Source organism: Mugil cephalus, chromosome 16 (assembly GCF_022458985.1).
Source record: "Mugil cephalus isolate CIBA_MC_2020 chromosome 16, CIBA_Mcephalus_1.1, whole genome shotgun sequence".
NCBI lineage: Eukaryota > Metazoa > Chordata > Actinopteri > Mugiliformes > Mugilidae > Mugil > Mugil cephalus.
The window spans coordinates 18,118,453-18,140,161 of NC_061785.1; the positions used below are offsets into that span (position 1 = coordinate 18,118,453).

The following is a 21,709-nucleotide window of genomic DNA, read 5'->3' on the forward strand; positions in this document are numbered from 1 at the left end:
CTCAAGAACATGGGCGCTGCTCGTCTGCTGTTGACTGCATCAGCTAATGTGTTTGTGTTACTGTGCCTCTTTGGTGTGGCCCATTAATAAGGATCGGAAATATCGCGTTAAAATAACAAAAGTCACGCAGTGGCGGACAGCGTTCCGTGGCGTAAAATCTCGTAAATGGAGCCTGGTGCCTTTAAAGTGAACCAACCATGTGGCAGTTTCTGTAACCGTTTTACAAAAGGCTGTCTGACAGTGAGGCAGAGCAGTGGTGATACTCGCATAATGCGTTCTTCCTTGGACCTCATCCACAGCAGGTCATTGCTTTGGCTTCTGTGCCAGTGCCTGAGTAGCTAGGTATCCCTGCCAGGACGTGGGTCCCCAGCCAGTGAACGTGCTCTTAATTTATTGAACGTGCATATGAATAAACAAAAGGTCCTTTTAAAAAATTGACTTGAAGCATGGTTGTGTTGTTGGTACATAACAGCACTGTGAATTTATCATGAAATTCTTCTGTTTGCTTTACCAGAGGAGAATACGTGATTGCCTTGGGGTTTTTTTTTTCTTTCTTTTTTTTGTGGACACATTCTCAATTTGATGCAAAGGATAAACTTCAATGACACCTGCAGAAGAATAAAAGTATCTCTTTTGATAGATGAGCCATGAGCTACTTCCAGTCTTGGTAGCAATCTACTGTAGGCAATGCACAGACTGTGGATAAGCACCTCATGCAACCGCACTTAAAAATAACTGACTATCCCTTTAAGCGAAGAGTTCTGGAGCTTAAACGTGTCCTCGCGAACACGATCAGACCACAGTAAAAGAATGCGTTAGCCTAGCTTAGCACAGACAGGAAACAGGAAAGTTAATGGCACCAAAGCGAAACAATCAATTTATATTTACCCCAAAACCAGATGTGATACTTATCATGGCTATTGTTGCAGGACACTCTGTGTTTTTTTTTCCTCTGCCTCAAATTAAACTGTCATTTCCAGGAAACCTTGCAAATTAACTTGGAATCAAAACACATGCAAATACAATTTGTTGTCTTTTTTTTTTTTTTTTTTTTTTTCCCTGTGTTCCCTCTTGTTTATTCTAACTTAGAGACATCAGGATCAACATAATCGAGTCTCGAATTCAGGCTCGGCCCAGTAAACAAGATGCCTGATTTGCTTAGGACTGGGCGCCGTGCCGTGAGTAAACCAAATCAAAGTGCAATGCAGCAGAGTGAGATGTTAATTCCGGGTTTGGAGCCAACAGAGCAAAATGTACGAGCGAGGTTTCTGGAATTCTGCCTCCGAGAGCATCTAGGCGTCCGCGCCGGGTTCATCCCCAGATGACTGATCAGGACGTGGGACGCTCAGAGAGCAGTCCGTGCGGAGCTGTCACTCAGAGAGGCGTGCGCCGAGAAGGTCCCGGGGGAGTGCAGAGAGGACACAGGTAGAGCGCAGGGAGTCCCTGAAGTGTCTCATTCAAGGTGGAGGAAAAAGAGACAGAGAGAGAGAGATGGAGATGGAGAGAAAGATGTCATCACTTCCATCTCCTCCTCCTCCTCCTCCGTGCTGGTGTGAAGGGAATCGCAGAAAACAGATGACCTACATTTTCTCCGAGACAGACTCCAGCAGCGAGGCCTCCCCGGATAGAGGATGAAGTATAGAGAGACAGGAAAAGAGAGAGAGAGTCTGGGGTGGAGGTATAGAAACAGAGACTTCCAGTTTGACAAGGCCGCCACGCAAAAAAAAAAAAGGCATACAAAGGAAAACGGGGGAAGTTTTGACGGTAATCCTCCTCGACTCTTCCTTCCTTCCCTCTCGGGCGGTTACATAAGACACATCTAGAATTCAGTTCTGTGCACATCAAAGAGCCCGCGCCGCTTTGCGATCTGCATATACGATGCGTCCGGGGACACGCAGGAGCGGCGTTCGAGTCAAAAATAAGCTCCTTTTGGAGGGAGGGGTTAGGGGGGGGTTCGATTATTCCGTGTTGAGACGAGCCACTCGGATCTTAAGCCTTCAAAAGACAATGAGGCACGTGCTACTCCCAGGTGGAACAGCTAAGTGAGACATTGCATGATTTTTCTTTTCTTTTTCTTTTTTTTTAGTCTGAACTCTTGCATGAGGTGATACGCGTGAATAAGCAGGTGCGCTGACACGCGTCACCCCTGCAGTGTGACTCCGAAGCCTGGGTGCTGTCACCAGATCAAGTCGTCTAACCACAGAGGGCTCCGCGAGGCCCCGCGCCGGCTCCCGTTCCTGCTCCGATGCTGCCACCTGCTGCTCAGACAGGATCGCTTGTCCAGACAAAAGGTTATTTGTGAATTTGGGACGTGCCGTTTCATTTTTCGAGCACCCGGCGGAGAACTTTTCACGGCGCAAAGTGCGTTTCGCTGACGAGACGTGCGCGCTTTTATTGAGGCTGCTTCAATTTGCAGCATTTCGTGGCGGCCTTCACTGGGTTTATCTCGACGCTTACAGCAGATAGCGGCTCCAACTGATAAGAAAGTAAGTGGAGAAATTAAAGCCCTGCCTTTTCTTTTTTTTTTTTTTTTCAAACAAGTAAAGAACATTCATTACGCTACAGCTGGGCACAAAATGTCTTATTTCCCTGAAAAGCCTCCTCTCAAGAGTTCCCTGGAAAACGTTTCCACATCGCTCTTACGTAAGCAGCACATCGGACAACAGCTGCCTTCCGAGGGAGATTCACTGAGAAACAAAGGAAAACTACATTCTTAATGCATTACCGTGCAAAACACGCAAGGCCACAAGCTGCCGACATGTTTCTGGCTGAGCTTTAATATTCGCGTTGTGCAGGTGCAAAGCGATGACAGGAGGCCGGTTTAATCCGGCACAGCACTGTGGGCCCTGTGACGTTTTTTTAAACGGCGTAGTGGAATTCCTGCAGAAACACTCGAACAGAAAACTGAATGACAGCAACAGCAGGTCCGGTAGCTGAACTGCAGCGGATCACTAATTTCTCAGCACATATTTCGAGCTGTACAACCCGCACGCAGTTTTGTAACGAAGGGACGGGGCGAGGGCATCCAGACGTCTTGAGCAATGCCGCAGAGCTTGTTCCTGGCGCGCTGCTCGCACAAACACAGGCGGGTCAGGAGAAATGCGGCCGTTTAAGTTTAGTTATAGTGCACTTCAAAAAAGAAAAAGAAAGAATTTGTTACAGAGATGACGTTACACAAAAATCCACAAAAATGTGTTTGCAGTGCACGGAGGAGGGTGAGACACGATTCCTCTCATGGGAGGTTCTGTAGGAAGGAATTTCATTTATCCATTCATGCATGTTAAACACGCCAGGTCAGCTCATAGATGTCAATCAACACGCTTAAACCGACAATAATTAACATTGCTAATACTCTAAAATAAGACTGACTCTGACGTATGTGAACCTCAGTTGTAAGGCTGCAGGGTAAGGACGTATGACTTTGCTAATGCTTATTTAGACATTTACCAAAAACTAGGGGGAAAAAAACAAGTTTTGGTTGAAAAACACCTGACTTTTATTGTTCATTTGTTGCCAAGTAAAACATCTCTATTAAATTGGTATAAAAATTCCATAAGAGTGTGACTACCCAACTATATAGCATTTCATTATAAATCTTTAGCAACAGATGCATTAACCTTTAATGCATCTCTTAATTGCTATTTCTGACCTTTCTTTTTTTTTATCATTATTATTATTTTATGAATAAGGAAGCCAGCAGTGGACTGGTTAATCTTAGCACAAAGACTGGTACAAGGGGAAATCAGTTTTTGTTCCAGGAAGCTAAAGAGAAATAACTGCTTCACCGTGACTTGCTGGTTTTACGGGCCCGGAAAGACGGAAAAGATGGTGGAAAGTGCTGGTAAGTGGATTTCATAGAAATCAGCCTGAGGAGCTGTTCATCACTCTACAATTCTGCTTCGTGTTTACTACATCACACATTACAATTAATATTTCAAGTGCACTGACAGCGATGCTGCAAAATGATGATGATTCATGTCAAAATCTCAATTTATTGCCAATGAGCAGTGGTGGAAGAAGTATTTGAATATTTTACTTGTGCAAAAGCAGCATTATCTCAATTAAAAAATACTCAACTTCTACGTTACTATTGAGTAAAACAGCTAAATTCCAACCTTTAATTAAATAGTAGGAAAAAAGTTATTTCTTCAGAAAAAAAAATACCTATAATACCTATAATACCTAATCTAATGTAATCTAATCCCTAAATGGCCTACTTTTTATGCTCTGCTGCAGGAATTATTGCTGACCCAACACCACACAAGCAGCATTCAAATTTTGTGGCGGACTGAGGTAGCGCTGATTTCTTTTTAATTTACTGTATCGGAACTGACTGTACTTTCTATCATTCAGTACATCCACAGGTTTGATAGGTTTCAACATCCTGATCCCCTGTAAATTAACTTTAGACATCAGATAAATTCAAGTAAAAAGTACCCCCGTACAAGTAAGTAATTTTACTGAACTACAATACTTGAGTAAATGTACTTGCTAACTAACTGGCTGCTGACATTTCACATCCACTGCGGTGACCAGTTTCTAACTGTTAGAGAAAAAAGAAAATGTATGAACGTCAAAAAATATTTTGATATGCCTGGACTCGCTCTCCATATTACAAAAAACACATAGCTCCTAACTACTTGAACTGAAGCGACTTAAGTTCAAATGGGTGGATTGTTCCACTGAACAGGGCGAGGCCTCTGAACAAAAGACGAGTGTCAAAGAAGTGAATCAAGTATATTCCAGAAACTCCGATCCTTGCAATCTGCTCAGGATCAGCAGTGACTCATCAGACCAAAACAAGCCAGCAATGTCTTGCATGCACCCGTCTTATCAGTCCGGATCTCGTGATAACTCCCAAGAATGTCCTTGTGATGAATTTCCTTTCGGCGGAACACTGCGGATCAGTGACCCCCTCACACCATCAGGGTCCTGGTGCTCACGTATTTGCTGCTCTTGTGCTTTTGAGGGACACCGAAGGTCTTCCTGCTGGCGCTGCTCCTCACCGACCCCCTCTTCAGCCTCACGCTGCCGGGCGCGCTGCCGGGCACGCTCACTGACGCGGCCGCCTCCTCGTCCGGTTTCGCCTCGGCCTCGTCCTGCTTCGAGTTGTGGAGGTTCTGGCAGACGCAGGAGCGGTCCGGCGTGTACGGCTCCTGCCTCGTGCAGAACCACTTGAGGGAGCTGTAGAATAGCTCCGCGCAGCTGGAGAGGGCCGAGATCAGCCCCACGACGAAGTAGAAGCAGAGGAAGATGGTTTTCTCGGCGGGGCGGGAGGTGAAGCAGTCCACCGTGTAGGGGCAAGGGAAGCGGCTGCACGGGAACTGGGCCTCCACCTTGAAGCCGTACAGCCACCACTGCCCCACTAGAAAGCCCACTTCTGCCACTACTCGGAAGAGCACGTTGATGATGTAGAGCCGCCTGAGATGGAGTTCCTCCCTGTAGTCCAGGCCGCTAATTTGGCAGAATTTGGGGCGGTTCATCCTCTTGTTGTGGTGATGAGTGGCGTACATGAGGAAGACCAGGGACGGGGTGGCGATGAGGACGATGTGGAACACCCAGAACCTGTACTGGGAGATGGGGAAGGCCTGGTCGTAGCACACCTGCTTGCAGCCCGGCTGCAGGGTGTTGCAGGTGAACTCCACCTGCTCGTCCTCAAACAGGTCGCTGGCCACGGTTCCCAGGATCAGTATCCTGAACACGAGCATGAGCAAGAGCCAGAAACGGCCGAGCATCGGCGAGTGGGCCTGGAGGCTGTCGAAGAGCCCGCCGAGGAAGCTCCACTCACCCATGGCTGCAGCGGCGCCTGGTTCCCTCCGGAGATCGAGATCGACCTGCTCCTCTCAGAGCAAAAGCAGCCTCTGGTTTAAAGAAAAAAAGAAAGAAAGAAAGAAACGAAAGCGGATATTATTAACGCCAGTTCCTGACTCATTGTGAGACTAAGCAAACCAACAGGTCAACAACTGGTTCAAGATTAAGGTGTTGATTGAGTCAACACGAATTACCTGAAAGCAAAACCTGTTTATAAAATATGCAATTGTAACATGTGACATGTAACAGAGTAAAACTTCCTTTAGCCTTCTCTTCGCAGATTATCAGTGACTAATTAAATCATTTCAAATACCGACCAACCGATCTTCTACCAGAAGACTACCGCCGATTCCTCTCCACACAACAGAAATTGACGCAGATTCAAAAACGCTCTCCCGATCACTTACAAGCTGCTACTTGCGGACGTATCCTGGCAACGTTGCAGGAAAGTCACTGATAAGATGCCGCGGGTTGAACCTGTTTTGTCAACTCTGTGCAGAGGGCAGAAACGTTCCAAGTCCTGTTCTCACTCCTCAACTTTTGGGACGTTCTCTGGAACAAAACCGGAGGAAGACGTCCAAGAAATGCACGAACCATCTTAGAGCATATTCCTCTAATGCGCTCGCCAAACAGCATGCGTTTGAGGTTCTGCCGGGGATTTATAATTGAGAGGGCGGCGACGGTTTAGGAAATTCCTGCTACGTCCTAATCTGCGCCCACCGTGTCCCAGACAGAAGCAATGTTTACCCAAGAGAGGCAAACTCTTGATGAGCATTTCAAAGAGCTTCCTAAATGGCAGGAAGGCTCCGTTTTAGGTTGTACCTCCAGTTTCCCTGGTCACAAGGATAACAGGAGTGCATAAAAGCTATACCAAGTCTAAACTAATTTAGCTCATTTGGACAAGATCGACAATACTGAAAGTAGGAATGACAACAAAACATAACTTACCCGTCGAGGAATTTAACTGGCAACTGTTCAATTCGTTACATTGTGCCTGCTTGAAGCGGCTGCTCCTCCCTCCTAACCTGCCTCCAGGGCACTACTACTAGCCCGCCTTGTTCGCACAGGCAAGAACCTGAGATATTAAAAGATGCTTTTCACACGACTCCAAACACACGATCAATACAAAAAACTTTATTTTTTAAAATTCAAACATGAACAGCCATTAAAATATTTACAGGACAAAACACAACATAACAGAAGACAAGAGAAGAGAAAGTCATGTTAAGGATAAAACCAGAGGTTTAACAGCGTCTCTCCTGCTGCTTGAGCAACTTTTAACAGACTTTTCAAATGTGAGGGTTAATTCAACGGCATAAACAATCTAAGAACCTATCTCTAGCACGAACTCTAAAAGCGTATATATATATAAAAGCAAATAACCACATGGACAGAGAGTGACATTTAAAAGTCTGAGTCTGAGTCGGAGTCCAGGTTGTAGGTGATGGGTTTGCGTGCACGCGCGGGCTTATCCCGCGGCGCCACGGCAACGGGAGCTGCTGCTTCCGAGTCCGACATCTTGAAGCTCTCGTCCTCGTTCCACTTCTTCGTTTTCTACAGAAAACACACGCAGGTGGTAAAATGATTTTAACAGTCATTTATGACGCCTAGATGAGACCTCACTGAAACTGGTGGGAAAACTAACCTTGCTGCCAGCGGTTGTTTTAGCCTTGAGGCGCGACATGAGGTTGTCCGAGCTGCTGTCGGAGTCGTCGCTGCTCAACTGTTTCCGTTTTTGAACAGGTTTCGGCTTCGCAGTTGGAGCTTTCACTTCACTTTCCGAGTCGCTGGAGTCAAACGAAGGGACTTTCTTGGCAGCTTTGGGCTTTGATAGAGCGTCCACGATAGATGGCTGCTTCACATCTACAAAACAACAGGGAAAAATAAGAATAAACATACGAGAGAGAAGGTTTTCTTTTAACCATCATGCACCAAAGTGACTATTATCCATGTGCATAACTATTCTAATCAGGTCTGTGTTAATACCTGCAGCCTTCTTCTTGGATGCAGCTGGTTTCTTGGCTGCAGCAGCTTTCTTGGGCGCAGCCTCTTTGGTTTTACGTTGAACAGGAGGCTTGGATGCGGGCACCTGATCATCCGACTGAGCTGTAAAGTTAAACAAAGAGTTCATAGTCACTCCTCACACTCTCGGCTCATCATTTGTCACTCATCACACAAGTGCCCTATAGAAAAGTACTCACAGCTGGACTTGGAGACAGCCGGTTTAACTGTTGATTTGCTCTTTGCCACTTTCTTCCTGCAGAAGAAATGATATTTAATTTAGATCACACCACCTGGAAAGCCTCAAAGTGAATGTAGTGTTAAATATAGATCATGTGTTTGATGCTCACAGCGGTTCTGGAGCTTTGGGAGGTGGAGCAGGAGAGTTCACATCGCTGTCGGACATAGCGCTGGGCTCTGGGGCGAAGCTGGTGTCATCGTCGCTGACGAGAGCTCTCCGTTTTGGAGCGTCCTTTTTCTTCCAGTCATCAAATTCATCCTCGCTGTCTGACACGCTGTACTTCACGGCAGCTTAAACGCACATAATGATAGACGGCTTTAACAATGCTGCAACTTTAGCAAAACAAAAAAACAGACGTTGATTACTCATGATAGATGACTAGGCTAAACAAACAACTGTTGCAATCAACTGGAGATAAACTGAGATCAGAAAGTTAATTAGCCTCAGGAAACATCTCGTCTCACAATCCGGGGAAGACGAGAGCATAGACTAGTGTTTTGTATGTGTGAGCAATCAGATAATAGTTCAATTAAAAGCAGAGATAACGAACGGGAAACGTAACAGTGGATAAAGAGCAGAGAGTCATGCAGCTGATTCACCTTTAGTTTTGCGTTCTATCCGCTCTCTGGGGCCGGCCTCTTCCTCTTCCTCTGCCTCCACTTCACTGGCAGACAGATCATCAGCCTCATCGTCCGACCACGGATTCTTCTTGGGCTTCTTGGCAACAGCCTTGAACTGAAGAGTTGTCTGTTTGCCAGTCTTTGATGCTGCGGCAAAAAAAAAGTGAGCGCCTCGATTATCTTCAATGGAAATGCAAAGCAACTTCGATACGCTAGGTTTAGATTTGTTACAGCAAAGTGCAACTGAACATTACTATTTCTGTCGCTTTCTAAAAATCACCATGGTCTGCTTGTTGCAGGCTCAAGCATGTCGCCTGACTCAGATTAGTTATGGGGTTGAATAACATTTGTAGATATTGTAGGGATACAATAAACATCACACAATCGTATGTGATTAGTCCACAAACAACAGAGGTGGTACATTTGGAAACAAAAACAGTCTAAGTGGATGAACAATAGAGGCTTAACAGGAAGGACAAGTCAAAGCAGTAACGGAAAACATTCTTCAAATATGTAATGGCGACTCTCACCCTTTTCCTTTGGCTGTGTTTTAGTTTTCTTGTTGAGTCGTGCAGCGAGACTGATCTCCTCCACTGACTCCGTATTCACTCCATCTTCTGCAAACTCCATCTTCATGACTACATCTTCACTCTGTGATGGCAGAAGACCAAGGAAAACGTTGGGGTGTGTGCTTATACCAGTAAATATCACGAATAAATTAAGAGGCCAATAATCTAAATATTATCATCCTTGTCTAGTGGGATTAGTTTAATCAGATGAAAAGACATACCTTGACTTTCCTGCCTCTCTTGCCCTCTCCTTTCTTCAGATCAGCCTTCCTGTTCGCTTCAGCTTTCATTGTGCTGGTGACGCGTGGAACAACACGACGGCCCTGTGGCGTGGGCAAAGTCTCCTTCTTCACCTTCAGGGCTTTGCCCTTTCCAGCGCCCTTCACGGGCATGCTGGCATTCTCCTTTTCTTTTGCTTCAATGCGCTAAGCACAAGAAGAAACAACATCAGAGGACTATTCAGACGTCTGACAGTTACGGGTTTGAATGTAGTCGTTTCTAAAACTTGAAATGAGCTGGTGTATTTATGATTGGATGTGGTTTAAAGCGACATGACAGAAGAGGAGCCAATACCTCCAGTTCCTCAGAGAAAGCAGCCAGGTCTTCCTTCCACATATCCGCCGGAGTCTTCTTCTTCAAAGTGTTTAGCTCTGTCAACTATAAAACAACAGTTGGTGTCAGATATTGATAAAGACAGATAAGGATGTAGACCACCTTCTGTTTTAGGCTTTAACCTCTACCATTCCACTGGGTCGTACATAAGACAGCAGTAGCTTTTTGAACCAACTGTACACGAGTTGTGTTTGAGTAAATGCATTTTCTTATGATTTCATTGATAAAAGCTTTACAGCATAGGTCTTCAACAGGGGGTCCGTGACCCCTAGGGGGTCCATGGAGGTACTGCAAAATCTTTGGTTGATTAGACATTTTTATATATTTTTACATTTTCCCCAACAAATTTAAATTTCTTCAAATACTCATTAACTTGAATCCAACATATTTCAGTAAATGGATAAATGGAGGCGGAAGACGTTATCTTTCAGTCAGCACTTCACTCATGCACCGATACAGGAGCTGTCTCAACAGTGCAATGCTTCATACAGCATGCCACACTAGACCTGTCAATCTAAGCCACCTGTACACAATAGGCCCCGCCCCCATCGCTGCTGAGCCAATCACGAGACCGCATATTACACTCTGACTCTGTCAGATTCCCTGGAATTGGCCGAGAACCTATTCCATCCCCACGTGAAATCTCGGATGCGCACTGCATTATCAGCAGAAGAGAAGCTAACTAAGCTAGCTAAGAAGCTAACTGGAGCTCGCTCCTTCAGCCAACTACTGAGGCTAGAATAGCTGGTGATTCACTGCACCTACTACCTTTAGCTATGTTCAACAGTTTGGGGGTCCTTGGCCTGAAAAACATTGAAGACCATTTTAGTTGTCTTATTTATTAACTCAAGAACAATACCAGAGATTAGAGTGACTCTGACTTTTGTGAAAGAAACTTCAGAGTCTTGGCTTTCAAAGGAGACCAAGACCATGCATGAGCTCCTTCTTCATGAACAGCATTCAAATTACTTTGGGTATGTCCTAAATGGGAATCTTTTAGCGAAAAGGCTGGATTGATAAGAGGTTAACCATCACAGAGATGAAACCATTACCTTAGCATCCCTCTGTTTGCACAGCTCCTCTTTCTTCTCTTTGGTCAAGAACCACATGGGCATGCTCAGCAGATAGTTGTAGTCTGGCCCACTGGTGTCTTCTTTCTCTGCTCCTTCCTCGTCCTCCTCCTCCAGCTCCTCATTCTAAGAGAATGAACAGAACGATTATTGGTCATTCCTCATTGTTGCAGGTAAAACCCATTTCAAACAGAATGGCTTACTTTCTCCTGAGCCTGCTTCCACGCCTTGACTGGGTCGGAGTCGTAGCCCATCTGTTGCAGCATGCGAATCAGTTCTTTTTTTGGCTTGTTTTCTGCAAATAGTTGGACAGCATTAGAATTTTTATAAAGGAAAACTATATCTCATCTCAATTTTGGTTAAGATGGTTATGCATAACTGACATTTTTTAAAAGCCCAATCTAGAAGACGTTCCACAAGAAAAACTTTTTATTTAGCTACTAACCGATAACCAAGGTGCCCTGAATCTTTTCCAGGATGAAACGAGCCTGGTTGGTGAGCTTAGCACTCTCTGCACCCAGCATGCCTGCCAACCAGTCCTTTCTCAGCACGTAGTACTTCATCCTCAGCTCAAAGAAGTCTTTCAGAATATCCTGCACAGACTCGTACTTCTTCAGGCTGCCCACGTGGTCAAACAGAACCTAAAACAGGGACAAGGCTAATGTTATAGACTCTTAACAGACTAAGCTTTTCAGAAATGCTTGAGAATTCATGAGAATGGACTCCAAGACTCAATTCACTGTCTCGTGGGTATGTGGAAGCCATTACCATAGAATTACAGGTGAGGGGGCTCTGCAGCTTGAAGACTTTATGGAGGCCAGCAGCCTCCACCTCTTGCAGCTTCTCTGCCGTCATCTTGACCACAAAGCGCACTGTGGTGTCAGTGTGGTATTCTTTGTAGTCTGTGATCAGAGGAGGAACCTTTTCTGTGCCATTCATCATGGGCTCCAGCACATTCTCCTTATAGGTCTAGACCACACAGAACAACGGGATAATAATCAGTTCAATTCAACGTCATAAACAGTATTGATGCACACACTGGAAGATCTTAAATACATCACTATGAGTAAAGAGAAAGCTAAAGACAAACCTGTGTCCAGGATTTGACAGGCAATTCAGAGATCTCAATGGTGGTGGAATCAATGATGGACACCTCTCCACTATTCATGTACTGGTTGTCCATCACCTGCTCTATTGTGCCTTTGAAGCCTTTGTAGTTTGGAAGCTAGGAGGAGAAAAAAAAAAAGCACTCATCTTTGCCTTTGAACAGCAAGAAACATAACAATACAGATCTCAAAAGTCTTAATCCTCACCATGGGCAGAGGTTCCTCTCCGTTGAGCATGCGGTGGATGTTTATGATGATCTCACGAATGTCATAGTTGGGAATCTTGCTGGCCCAGCCTGTGCCAATTCCCTCCGCACCGTTCACCAGCACAGTGGGGATGATGGGGATGTACCACTCTGGCTCTACACGCTGGTTATCGTCGTAGTTGTACTTGAGCAGGTTGTCATCCATAGCTGGGAAAACCAGACGGGCCAGGGGACTACAAGTACAGAACATTGGCAGAATTTGAGAGTAAATCGCTGACAAAATAAACCATGGAGACTCAACTTTTCTCAAACTCCAACATGCGCAAGTGGACTGTAGCTTTAGAACTTTGTAAGGCACCTGCTCACCTGAGCATGGTGAAGATGTATCGAGGACTGGCAGAGTCCTTGCCACCGTGCAACCTGGTTCCAAACTGTCCCAGAGGCTGCAGCAGGTTCAAGTTGTTGCTTCCCACAAAGTCCTGGGCTAAACCAATAATTGTCATCATCAGAGACACCTGAAAAAATAACATAAAAATAACATTTATTTAACCGGATACTCCAGGTCATTCTATGAATCTGGTACTGGTGGAGATCACAGTATCACTTCTACATGTTTAAGTTCAAATTAATTTTGTTAATAATCAGAACACTACTGTCTTATTTTATTCAAGAGACATACCAAGTGTCATTTAAGAATAAACAAATCATCTCATTCTATCTGCCTCACCTCTCCATGGTGGTAGGCTGACATCTCAGCCACAGAGCCAGCCAGTTGGGCCACCTTCACTTCCCGCTTGTCATTTCTCTTGAAGCAACAGAACAAAACCTTCCTCTGGCCTGGTTTCAGACCTGACAACACAAATGCATCCACATATTAGACGTGTTTCCACACCTAACTGTACATTTCTTGAAGGTCACATATATGTATATTCTTCTTTCTTGTTGGCAATCACAAACATTTCACGCACCGTCCACCAGGCAGGGAATAGACCGTTCATTGTCAGAGTTGGAGAAAAGTACCAGCTCTTTGTTGACAAAGTCATTGTAGGAGAGAGACTTGGTCGCCTGACCGTACAGGTACTCCTGGGAAAAGACAGCAAATAACATGCAGCAACATCCAACAGAAAACAATGATAATGTACATAAAGTATGATAATTGTTGGGCCATTACCTCAGGCAGGTTGTGCTCTCTGCGCTGGCGCCTGTTGGTCATGAAGTTGGTGAGCCACTCTTTTCGTTCTTCCACTTTTTTCTTGCTAAAGGCCTGGCCAGAAAAAAAAATAAATAAAAGAGTAGATCAAGCTGCTATTAACTCCTAGACAGAAAACCACTCAAGTTCACATGAGGTTTAAAACGGTTTAGATAAAATCTAATGTGACATGGGAAACATCTTACAAGGGTGATAGCTTCATCGTCTTCAGGTCCAGCGTACTTGAATGGGATACGGTGTCTCTGCATATCAGAGAAGTACTCTTTGGCTTCCTGCGATGTGCTGGTTCCCAAACCTGGATGGACAAAGGCCACAGAAGGAAGAGAACGATATAATAACACAACCAAAACTATAATCATGACATTACCCAGGAATAATGGGTTGCTTACTTGTCCGTTTTACTACCACACAGGGGTTTACAACAAACCTTTGTAGTATTTGACTTTCCAAGATTTGAAGTTGGACTGACTCTCCTTCCATGCATTGAATTCAGGGATACTGTAGAAAGACTGTTGGGTTTTCTTGAATGAGACCTAAAACGAGGGAAAGATTTAGCTTATTTAAATGCATCATAGTGGATAACATTATGGTCCAAAATAAAATAAACATCCAAAATTACTTCATTCAGCTCTACGCATTAATCCTGAGTATTCTAGGTTTTGTCACTAGATGGTAGTGTTGTTACTACTTTGGTGATTGGGCCTCTTCTGGCAGCACATTTGTATTACAGGATTTGTTCTCTACAAATACACTTGCTTTAATTTCCAGCTAAAACATCTCACCTGAAACATAAGACCTGCCGATAATCCTTCCTATTTGATCCAAGTATAATAACCTGCCAAGATCATTGCATACACTGTAGATTTTTGTTTAGTGCTGATATGTTTTAGTGAGCACATGTACCTTGATGATTGGAGTGATGAACTCTTCCAGGAAGTTGTGACGCAGTAAAGACGGCCAGTTGTGGTGGATAAAGTTGATCAGCAAGCCCTTAATATGTGAGCCATCTTGATCCTGTCACAGGTTTACAGTTCAGGCATGTTAATATAAGTCATCAGTAAAGATCAAGAGTAATATTAGTTTAACTTTCACATCTTCAATATTCTATCAACACTTAAAAAAAAAAAGGGTGGGTGGACTCTTCAAGTCTATCTTAAAATATAGTTACTCCACGAAATAACTAGGATGATAGGGCTAGGACAATGTAACTCTCCTAATCTAGTAACCCAGTGCTGGCAGGTTCAAACTTGGTTATACAATACTACAGTGCTATAGTCTAGTTCCACATCTCCAGCTTCTTCCCAAGCACATATTTGTTCACAGAAACGAGTGCTTGATGCTGCCTCTAAAGGATATTCTCCACGAAGCTACTACACTGTGAGAAACGGGAGATTCCTTATTCAGAGCAAAAACATGCTCCAAACCCAGTCTCGTATGAAGCTTAATTTTTCCGTTTTCCCAGATTTTAGTTCTCTGCACAGCTGTGGCAGGAAGATACCTTCTACTGTCTATTTGATGTGTGGTGCTTAGCAGTCTTTGAAGTTGTGCCTGCGCTAACTTTAAAGTGAATTTGTATTTTGGAGACTAGAGAGCTGTAGTATTTTTGCAGTAGTGGTTTTGGGTTCCATAGTTTTTGTAAAAACCTGAACACACCCTTTAAGATGTTCTTTATTTGCCCTGTCTCACATACAAGAAATAAAACAGGGTTCAGCTGGGTTTTGTGTTTGTCCAAGCAAGAACTGTACATAATATTGTACCCTAGTTCTTACAATATTCTGATGGAAAGGTTGCTGTGTGGAGAGCAGGTAAACCTATAATTCTCCCACATAATCTCAAACAGTATCACTACGGATTAGATCTATAGAAAAGCAAGTATATAAACATCAGACATGAAGATGAAATAAAGCACCTGATCTGTCATGATCATGATCTTGCCGTAACGCAGACTCTTGAGGGATTCTGGGTCGCTGTAGTTCTTCTTGTACTGAAGACCGAGGATCTTGATGATGTTGTTGATTTCAGCGTTCTCCATAATCTGAGCAGGAAAACCAGAACTTTAAACTTTAAAAATGTGTTGATCATGCCAAACCATTTTTCTTGATATAAACAATGTTTCCACAGTAAAATCCAATGAAACAAAGGTTCCAATACACCCCAAGACCCCCTGACACCCGTCACACAAACATCTGTAACACTAGTCAGCTGCCGTCTACTACCTATAAGCACATATGCTTTTGAGCCCAACCTGTTTGTGTGATGCCTCCCGGACGTTGAGCATTTTTCCTCTGAGAGGGAAGACACCATAGCGGTCCCTTCCGACCACCCCCAGCCCAGACACAGCAAGTGTCTTGGCTGAGTCTCCCTCAGTAAGGATCAACGTGCAGCCAATGGAGTTCTTCCCACCTGCCAGAAAAAATAATTATTAGTACGAGACGCAACGTTAATCTCGTGTATTAGCCTCTATTGAAAAAAGCAAAACAGCAATGTGTGTGTATACATTACCTGCATCATTGGCATCATCCAGTTTTGGCACACCTTTGATTTTTGTGTGTTTGACAGCGGAGCATTTCTTGTTGAGCTGGGATTGAGCCTTGAACTTCACCCAGTTCATGATACTTTCCACAATCCCACAAGACGTGGCCTATGGGGAGTAGAAAAGGAAGAACACTTCGTGAAATATGAACGACTACATTTCTGAGGAATGCACCGTCGGTGGTTTTGGATCAGCACCTGTTTAATGAACTTGTCACTGAGGGAACAAGTAGATCCGAAACTCTTCTGTTGCAATGTCATGTTCTCTTTGGTCTGAGAGTCAAAGGTGGGGTTCTCAATCAGGCAATTGACAAACAGCCACATGTGGTTCTTCACCTGGGTGTAGAAACAGTGAAGCACACTCAGTTTGACACAGATATCCACTCTTACCCCGGCAGTTATGGCAATGTAATCACAGAACTGCACCCTCCTACGAAAAAAACAAAACAAAACACATATGATGGTACCTGGAAAGGCTTCACTGTGACCCCAGCTTTATTCTTTTTCTTCACCACTTCGATGAGCTTACCAACCACCTGGTCAGCCACATAGTCGATGTGCCGGCCTCCCTAAGTTCCAGACGACAAACAAGATCTCATTTACAGAATAGATAGCGTAAGTCTTAATCATAGTGACAGAAAGTGGCTGGGAGAGCAGCCAAAAGATCCTGGCCTGCTAGTTCAGTCTGCCTTAAAATGCTTCATAGCTGCCCTAAGATGTAAATTTAAACAGGACTGACAACATAAGACAATTATAATTGGCACTCTGTATTCAAACAGACCACTTAAAATTGTAAAGTCGTGATTTGGCATGAAGGTTAAAATCCATACTAATCCATCAATTATTCCATTAGAATTATATGAAATGCGTACACTATTAAAAGAAATCAAATACACTGATACATTACCTTGGTGGTGGCGATGCTGTTGACAAAGCTGACTTGCTGGAAGCCTTTCTCACTCATGGTGAGGCAAACCTCCCAGCGCTCATTGGCAGACTCGTGGATCACAGTGAGGGGACCACCCAGTTCATCCACCTTGTCCTTCACGTACATGTCCACATAGCTACGGAAACCTGTAACCTGGAGTGAAAGATTCAATGTCTTAGACTTGATCACAAGAGTTATCTCCTGCATACTTGTGTAATAATTACCAAATTAAACTCAAAACACCATTCACAAACAATAAAAGACATATGCACCGTAGTTTATACTATTTTACCAAATCATCAAAAAATTGATTATTTATGTGAATATATATGCAACATTAATCCGTCTCGACATCTCATCTTTCACCAAAACGGCAACAAACTCACAGTAACAACGCTCATACTTTGTTTTTAACCTGAACCTGATGCAGATTCAAATTTTATAAATGACATTTTCTGTAGGATATAATCAAGAATAACAGAGTGAATGCAGCTGGGAACTTACAGGCAGCCTCTTGCCATTGAAGAACACCCGGACACCCTTAGTGGATCCAGCGATGTCATAGGCCCTCCTGGTCATCAGAGCCACTGTGTCTTTGTCCAGGATGCTCATCTTAAACTTGGGCAGATCTGGCCTGAAGGTGACGCAAGTGAATTCCTCTCCGTCAAACGGTTTGATGTTAGCATCTCCTGCTCTTCCCATGTTATCATACCAAGTCTGTGAAAAACGTGAACATACTGTAAAGACATGTGCTCTTTTTATAACAATTAGCAGAGCACACATGTGGTTGATCCTCCTTCCTACCTGCTTGAAGACCCTCTTTGACTCTTTACAGGCAGTCTCCACAGTGAATTTTGTGCTAAAGATGTTGCACAGCTTAGCGCCATAACCATTACGTCCACCTGAAGAACAAGTAAAGTTAGCAAGAGAAATACTGGAAAAGTAAGTCTTCCAATTACCCATTAAATACTAAACTTTCACAAGAATCAGAGGCAGGTCTTAAACTTCATTTTCTTTTAATCCCTTGTTAAGTCGATGTCCAGGAAAATGTTAGGGAGGACTATGGATGTGTAGTCTAATTATTCATTTTTAGAGACGATAACGCATAACCATGTTATGTACATCATGTTTCATGATGAGAACTGTTTAAAACAGTTTGTCTTACCGGTGACTTTCTTCTCGTCATCATCATAGTTACTGGATGTAAGGAGCTGTCCAAAGATAAGAGCAGGCACATAGACTTTCTCCACCTTGTGCTCCACTACTGGAATACCCTTCCCATTATTCCACACACTGATGGTGTTGTTTTCACTAAAGAAAAAAGAACATACACACAAATTATGTGCTTCTGTGACATCAACCAGTGCTGGATGTAAAAAGGACAGTGCGGATAAATTACAAGAGATTTTGAGATTTTAACCGTTTGTGCAATGTTGTATAGTACTTACACATCAATGTTGATTTTGAGGCAGGACATGTTCTTGTCCCTCTGCTTGTTGTCAGCTGCATTTACTATTAGGGTAATAAAAAATAACTTTAAAAATCTGATTCAATAAAGAAGTCCTGTCGTGAAATGACCAATATTATAATCTAAAATTAAGATCCGTTTACTCACCAAGGATCTCATCAAAGATCTTGTAAAGCCCAGGCACAAACGTCACATCACGGCAGTTCAGACCCACATCCTGATCATACACCCACATTTGCTATGGGAAAAAGTCGACAATTTACTACAAAGCTTTTACATTCACTCATTTAATATGAACCAGTAATGGTTTGCCCTCTGATTCAATAACCTGCAGCTCTGCAGTGAAGAACATCATAATAACCACAGTAAGATTTAGCCGGAGACTTACATTAACGCAGGCTAAAGAAAACCATGAATCGCAGAGACTCGTGCAATGTTATGTGACTTCTTACTTGAGTGACAGGCTCCACGGAGCCAATGTAGGAGTCTGGTCTGAGCAAGATGTGCTCCAATTGGGTCTTTTTCTGATAGATCCTCTCCACCGACAGCCGTTTCGGATCTTTCTTCGTCTTCGCCAACGGCTTGTTTTCCAAAAAGGCCTGATGCAAAGGACAAATGGTAATGTTTTATGTAGATTGCAGTAAGGTACGGGTTTGTTTTAGTAATGCAGGTAAACCTTCACACAACATCTTGAATGCAACTAGTTTAAAAAACACAAGGTTACAGTTATTAAAGCATCGTGAAACCGTGGACAAAACAAAGCTTTTGGTGAGTTTAACCTCAAGATGTTCAATAATCCCTGCACAGCCTGCAAAACGCCAATGTACTAGGACCTGATTTCATTGTGTTGCTCAAGGACAATTCAAAAACAGAAACGTTGGGAGGGCAGTTAGTGTTTGTAGACATTTCTTTTTTTAAATTACCAACATAATAAAAACAGATCACGTAATCTACCTTTGTCTCTCCAATTCACATGTCTATACATATACTCCGTTAACACTGATTGGTTTGCAAGGTTAACGGAACTTCCTCCTGGATGCTAAAGACCGATTGATGTAGCTTCACTGATACAAATAAAGAAGTCAGTGACATGCTAACGTTCACAGGATAGAAGTGTAACCATTACCACACACTGACTGTCTGAATTGTTTATGATACGGACCCTTAATCATTGGTCGGCATCACATTTATACTGTTACCATGTGTCTGAGACATGAGTTAATACGTTATTAAAGGAGGTACGCAATACGCACCGTTTTTTTTAACAGTGTATTTGCAATTATACAATTTAACATTATTAATGAACATATCGTCAGTGTAGCTTCAAAATGCAACTTTGTTAGCTAGCAAATGTAATGATTCTGAGAGGTTCGTCTTTAGCGACTAGCTAAACGTTAAGTGCAGGAGAGCGTTGGCAGTGAATATCGACTATAAAGTTACCTTCAGTGGTTCCGCCATTCTTCTTGAATTTACCTCTAAACCTCGCTGTCTGTAAAATCGTCAAACTATCGTTTACAACTAGCCTCTAACCTCAGCTAACTCCTAGCCAACGCTAATGATAACGGCTGCCTGCTTCCACCAAAACCTACGGACACAGTTCGACTAATTCAAATCGGTGCAAGCCTCTCGCGCCAGTTGTACTGACCAATCAAACGACGGACTTCGAAACACTTCCCTCCCCCTTTTCCCCCAGTGAAGAACCAATCAGACTCGGTAGAAGTGACTTAAGCCTGCCTACTTTATTTTTTACAGCCAATCAACTTCCCAGGATATAAAAGCGGAAAAAGTTGCTTGAAATGAACGTTATTACTTTTTAAAATAAGATATACATCTGTTTTAGGATTATTTATATTAATACTATTATTGTTATTATATATTATTATTCGTTATATAAAATAATTTTAAAAAATCTGAAAAAAGAAGAGAATTGTTTTTCTTTTCTTTTCTTTATTCATAATTCAAATTATCCACTGGATTCTCACCTGACAATAAATGTCCAATGTGAAAATATGCAAGGCAATTTTGTGAACTTCTGATTAATTAATTAAATAACTTAAGTGATTACAATATATGTTTCACTGGAGCCTAGACAAACATACACGTTCATGGACAAAGTGCAATAGAAAACACCGGCTGAACCTTTTCCAAACAACAGCCCCGACTATCGTCTAAACAAACATTTATTGTGAACATATGATCTGTCTGTGCTTCAGTAGCGTTTAAGTTCCTGGCTTTCATCATGTTCAAGGATATGACAAAAACCAGGATGGGAAGCACAAACAACATCATAAAGAAACCCCAGCAGAGGAAGTATTTCCTGCACCAGCTGCGAAAGTTTGACTCTTCACAACATTTTCCACTGCTCTGCGTGTTCTTTGCTCTTCCATCTGTGTGTAGATTGGGTCTGCATCCACAGGTAAAGAGCAGACTTCAATAGACAATGGCAATAGATAGCTGTCCCCTATCCTCCCTCTAGGTCTAGGACACCTGCAGGGAAGCATGCAGGTAAAAAATCCTCACTGGCCCCCTAACACGCGTCACACACATATCACCTGTTTGAACTCCTTTCCATTTGGCAGGTGTCTCAGATCTCTTTAAGCCAAAACCACAAAGTACAAGAACAGCGTCTGCCCACAGGATGTCAACGTCCTGAACACTTGCAAATGATTTATGGATAACTAGAAACTGGGAATTCTGCATTCATCCAAATTTTTAATTTTTTGATGTTGGGACAGACTGGATGCAATGATACATCTGAACATGTCAATACACATTAAAAAAATAAAATGATTATAATTATTATAATAATCTATTTTCACAGAGCTTTGAACCTTTGAACATAGTCTCACATCTAAAAAGAAAAAAAAACAATCAGATTTCATTCATTTGTTTGATTCAATTTTAATTATGAATTTTTTATTTTCAATACAAACAAGGCCTTTCCTTTGATGTTATTACATCCCCTGGCGTTCATTGCAAAAGTGAGATCTCAACAGAAGCGATCCTAGGCCTTTTCGATAAGAGGAACAATAGCATGGCTCACAGAGTATATTTAAGATCTACCTGTAGACTGATGTTCTGGACCACGACAAATTATGCGTATGACCACCTCACTTTATCACCAACATGAAGACCTTTATATCTTTCAAAGCTTCCTTTATTTAAAGCCTAACATGTGTACTCAGGAGATGCATTATTTAACATCTGTGTACATTTAGCTCTCGTCTTGAATCTAGACACTGGTACGTTTTTGCCTTAACTTGACAGTGCCTTTGAAGAGAGACAGAAAATTGTGGTGTCAAAGAGGGGGTAGATACTAAGGATAAACCATGAGG

General features: G+C 43.0%; 2 protein-coding genes across 5 annotated transcripts; both read right to left on the bottom strand.

Moving 5' to 3' along the window:
- Positions 1 to 3,472: 3,472 nt before the first annotated feature.
- Positions 3,473 to 6,832, bottom strand: LOC125022099 (gap junction delta-3 protein-like). Of its 3 annotated transcripts, none has more exons than XM_047608403.1 (2): positions 6,760 to 6,832; positions 3,473 to 5,861 (listed from the first exon to the last, which is right to left on the bottom strand). In XM_047608403.1, the coding sequence occupies exon 2, from the start codon at positions 5,790 to 5,792 to the stop codon at positions 4,917 to 4,919; it is 876 nt and encodes a 291-aa protein (XP_047464359.1). In that variant the 5' UTR covers positions 5,793 to 5,861; positions 6,760 to 6,832; the 3' UTR covers positions 3,473 to 4,916. The 3 variants fall into 3 exon arrangements, with proteins under 3 accessions (XP_047464359.1, XP_047464358.1, XP_047464360.1); XM_047608402.1 differs by lacking the exon at positions 6,760 to 6,832 and adding an exon at positions 6,219 to 6,432; XM_047608404.1 differs by lacking the exon at positions 6,760 to 6,832 and adding an exon at positions 6,129 to 6,209.
- Positions 6,833 to 6,931: 99 nt separating this feature from the next.
- top2a (DNA topoisomerase II alpha) lies at positions 6,932 to 19,982 on the bottom strand. Of its 2 annotated transcripts, none has more exons than XM_047610011.1 (35): positions 19,815 to 19,982; positions 18,827 to 18,973; positions 18,522 to 18,612; positions 18,355 to 18,418; positions 18,072 to 18,217; positions 17,711 to 17,808; positions 17,411 to 17,623; positions 16,886 to 17,059; positions 16,446 to 16,547; positions 16,177 to 16,314; positions 15,949 to 16,087; positions 15,692 to 15,849; positions 15,356 to 15,481; positions 14,350 to 14,460; positions 13,874 to 13,979; positions 13,632 to 13,741; positions 13,408 to 13,500; positions 13,205 to 13,319; positions 12,964 to 13,085; positions 12,603 to 12,751; positions 12,238 to 12,469; positions 12,015 to 12,149; positions 11,693 to 11,893; positions 11,370 to 11,565; positions 11,128 to 11,219; positions 10,907 to 11,050; positions 9,816 to 9,899; positions 9,464 to 9,667; positions 9,204 to 9,324; positions 8,653 to 8,820; positions 8,163 to 8,343; positions 8,013 to 8,068; positions 7,798 to 7,917; positions 7,457 to 7,674; positions 6,932 to 7,365 (listed from the first exon to the last, which is right to left on the bottom strand). In XM_047610011.1, exons 1-35 carry the CDS (start codon positions 19,830 to 19,832, stop codon positions 7,216 to 7,218), a joined length of 4,722 nt encoding a protein of 1,573 aa, XP_047465967.1. In that variant the 5' UTR covers positions 19,833 to 19,982; the 3' UTR covers positions 6,932 to 7,215. The 2 variants fall into 2 exon arrangements, with proteins under 2 accessions (XP_047465967.1, XP_047465966.1); XM_047610010.1 differs by having other exon boundaries at positions 8,653 to 8,826.
- Between the last annotated feature and the right edge of the window lie 1,727 nt (positions 19,983 to 21,709).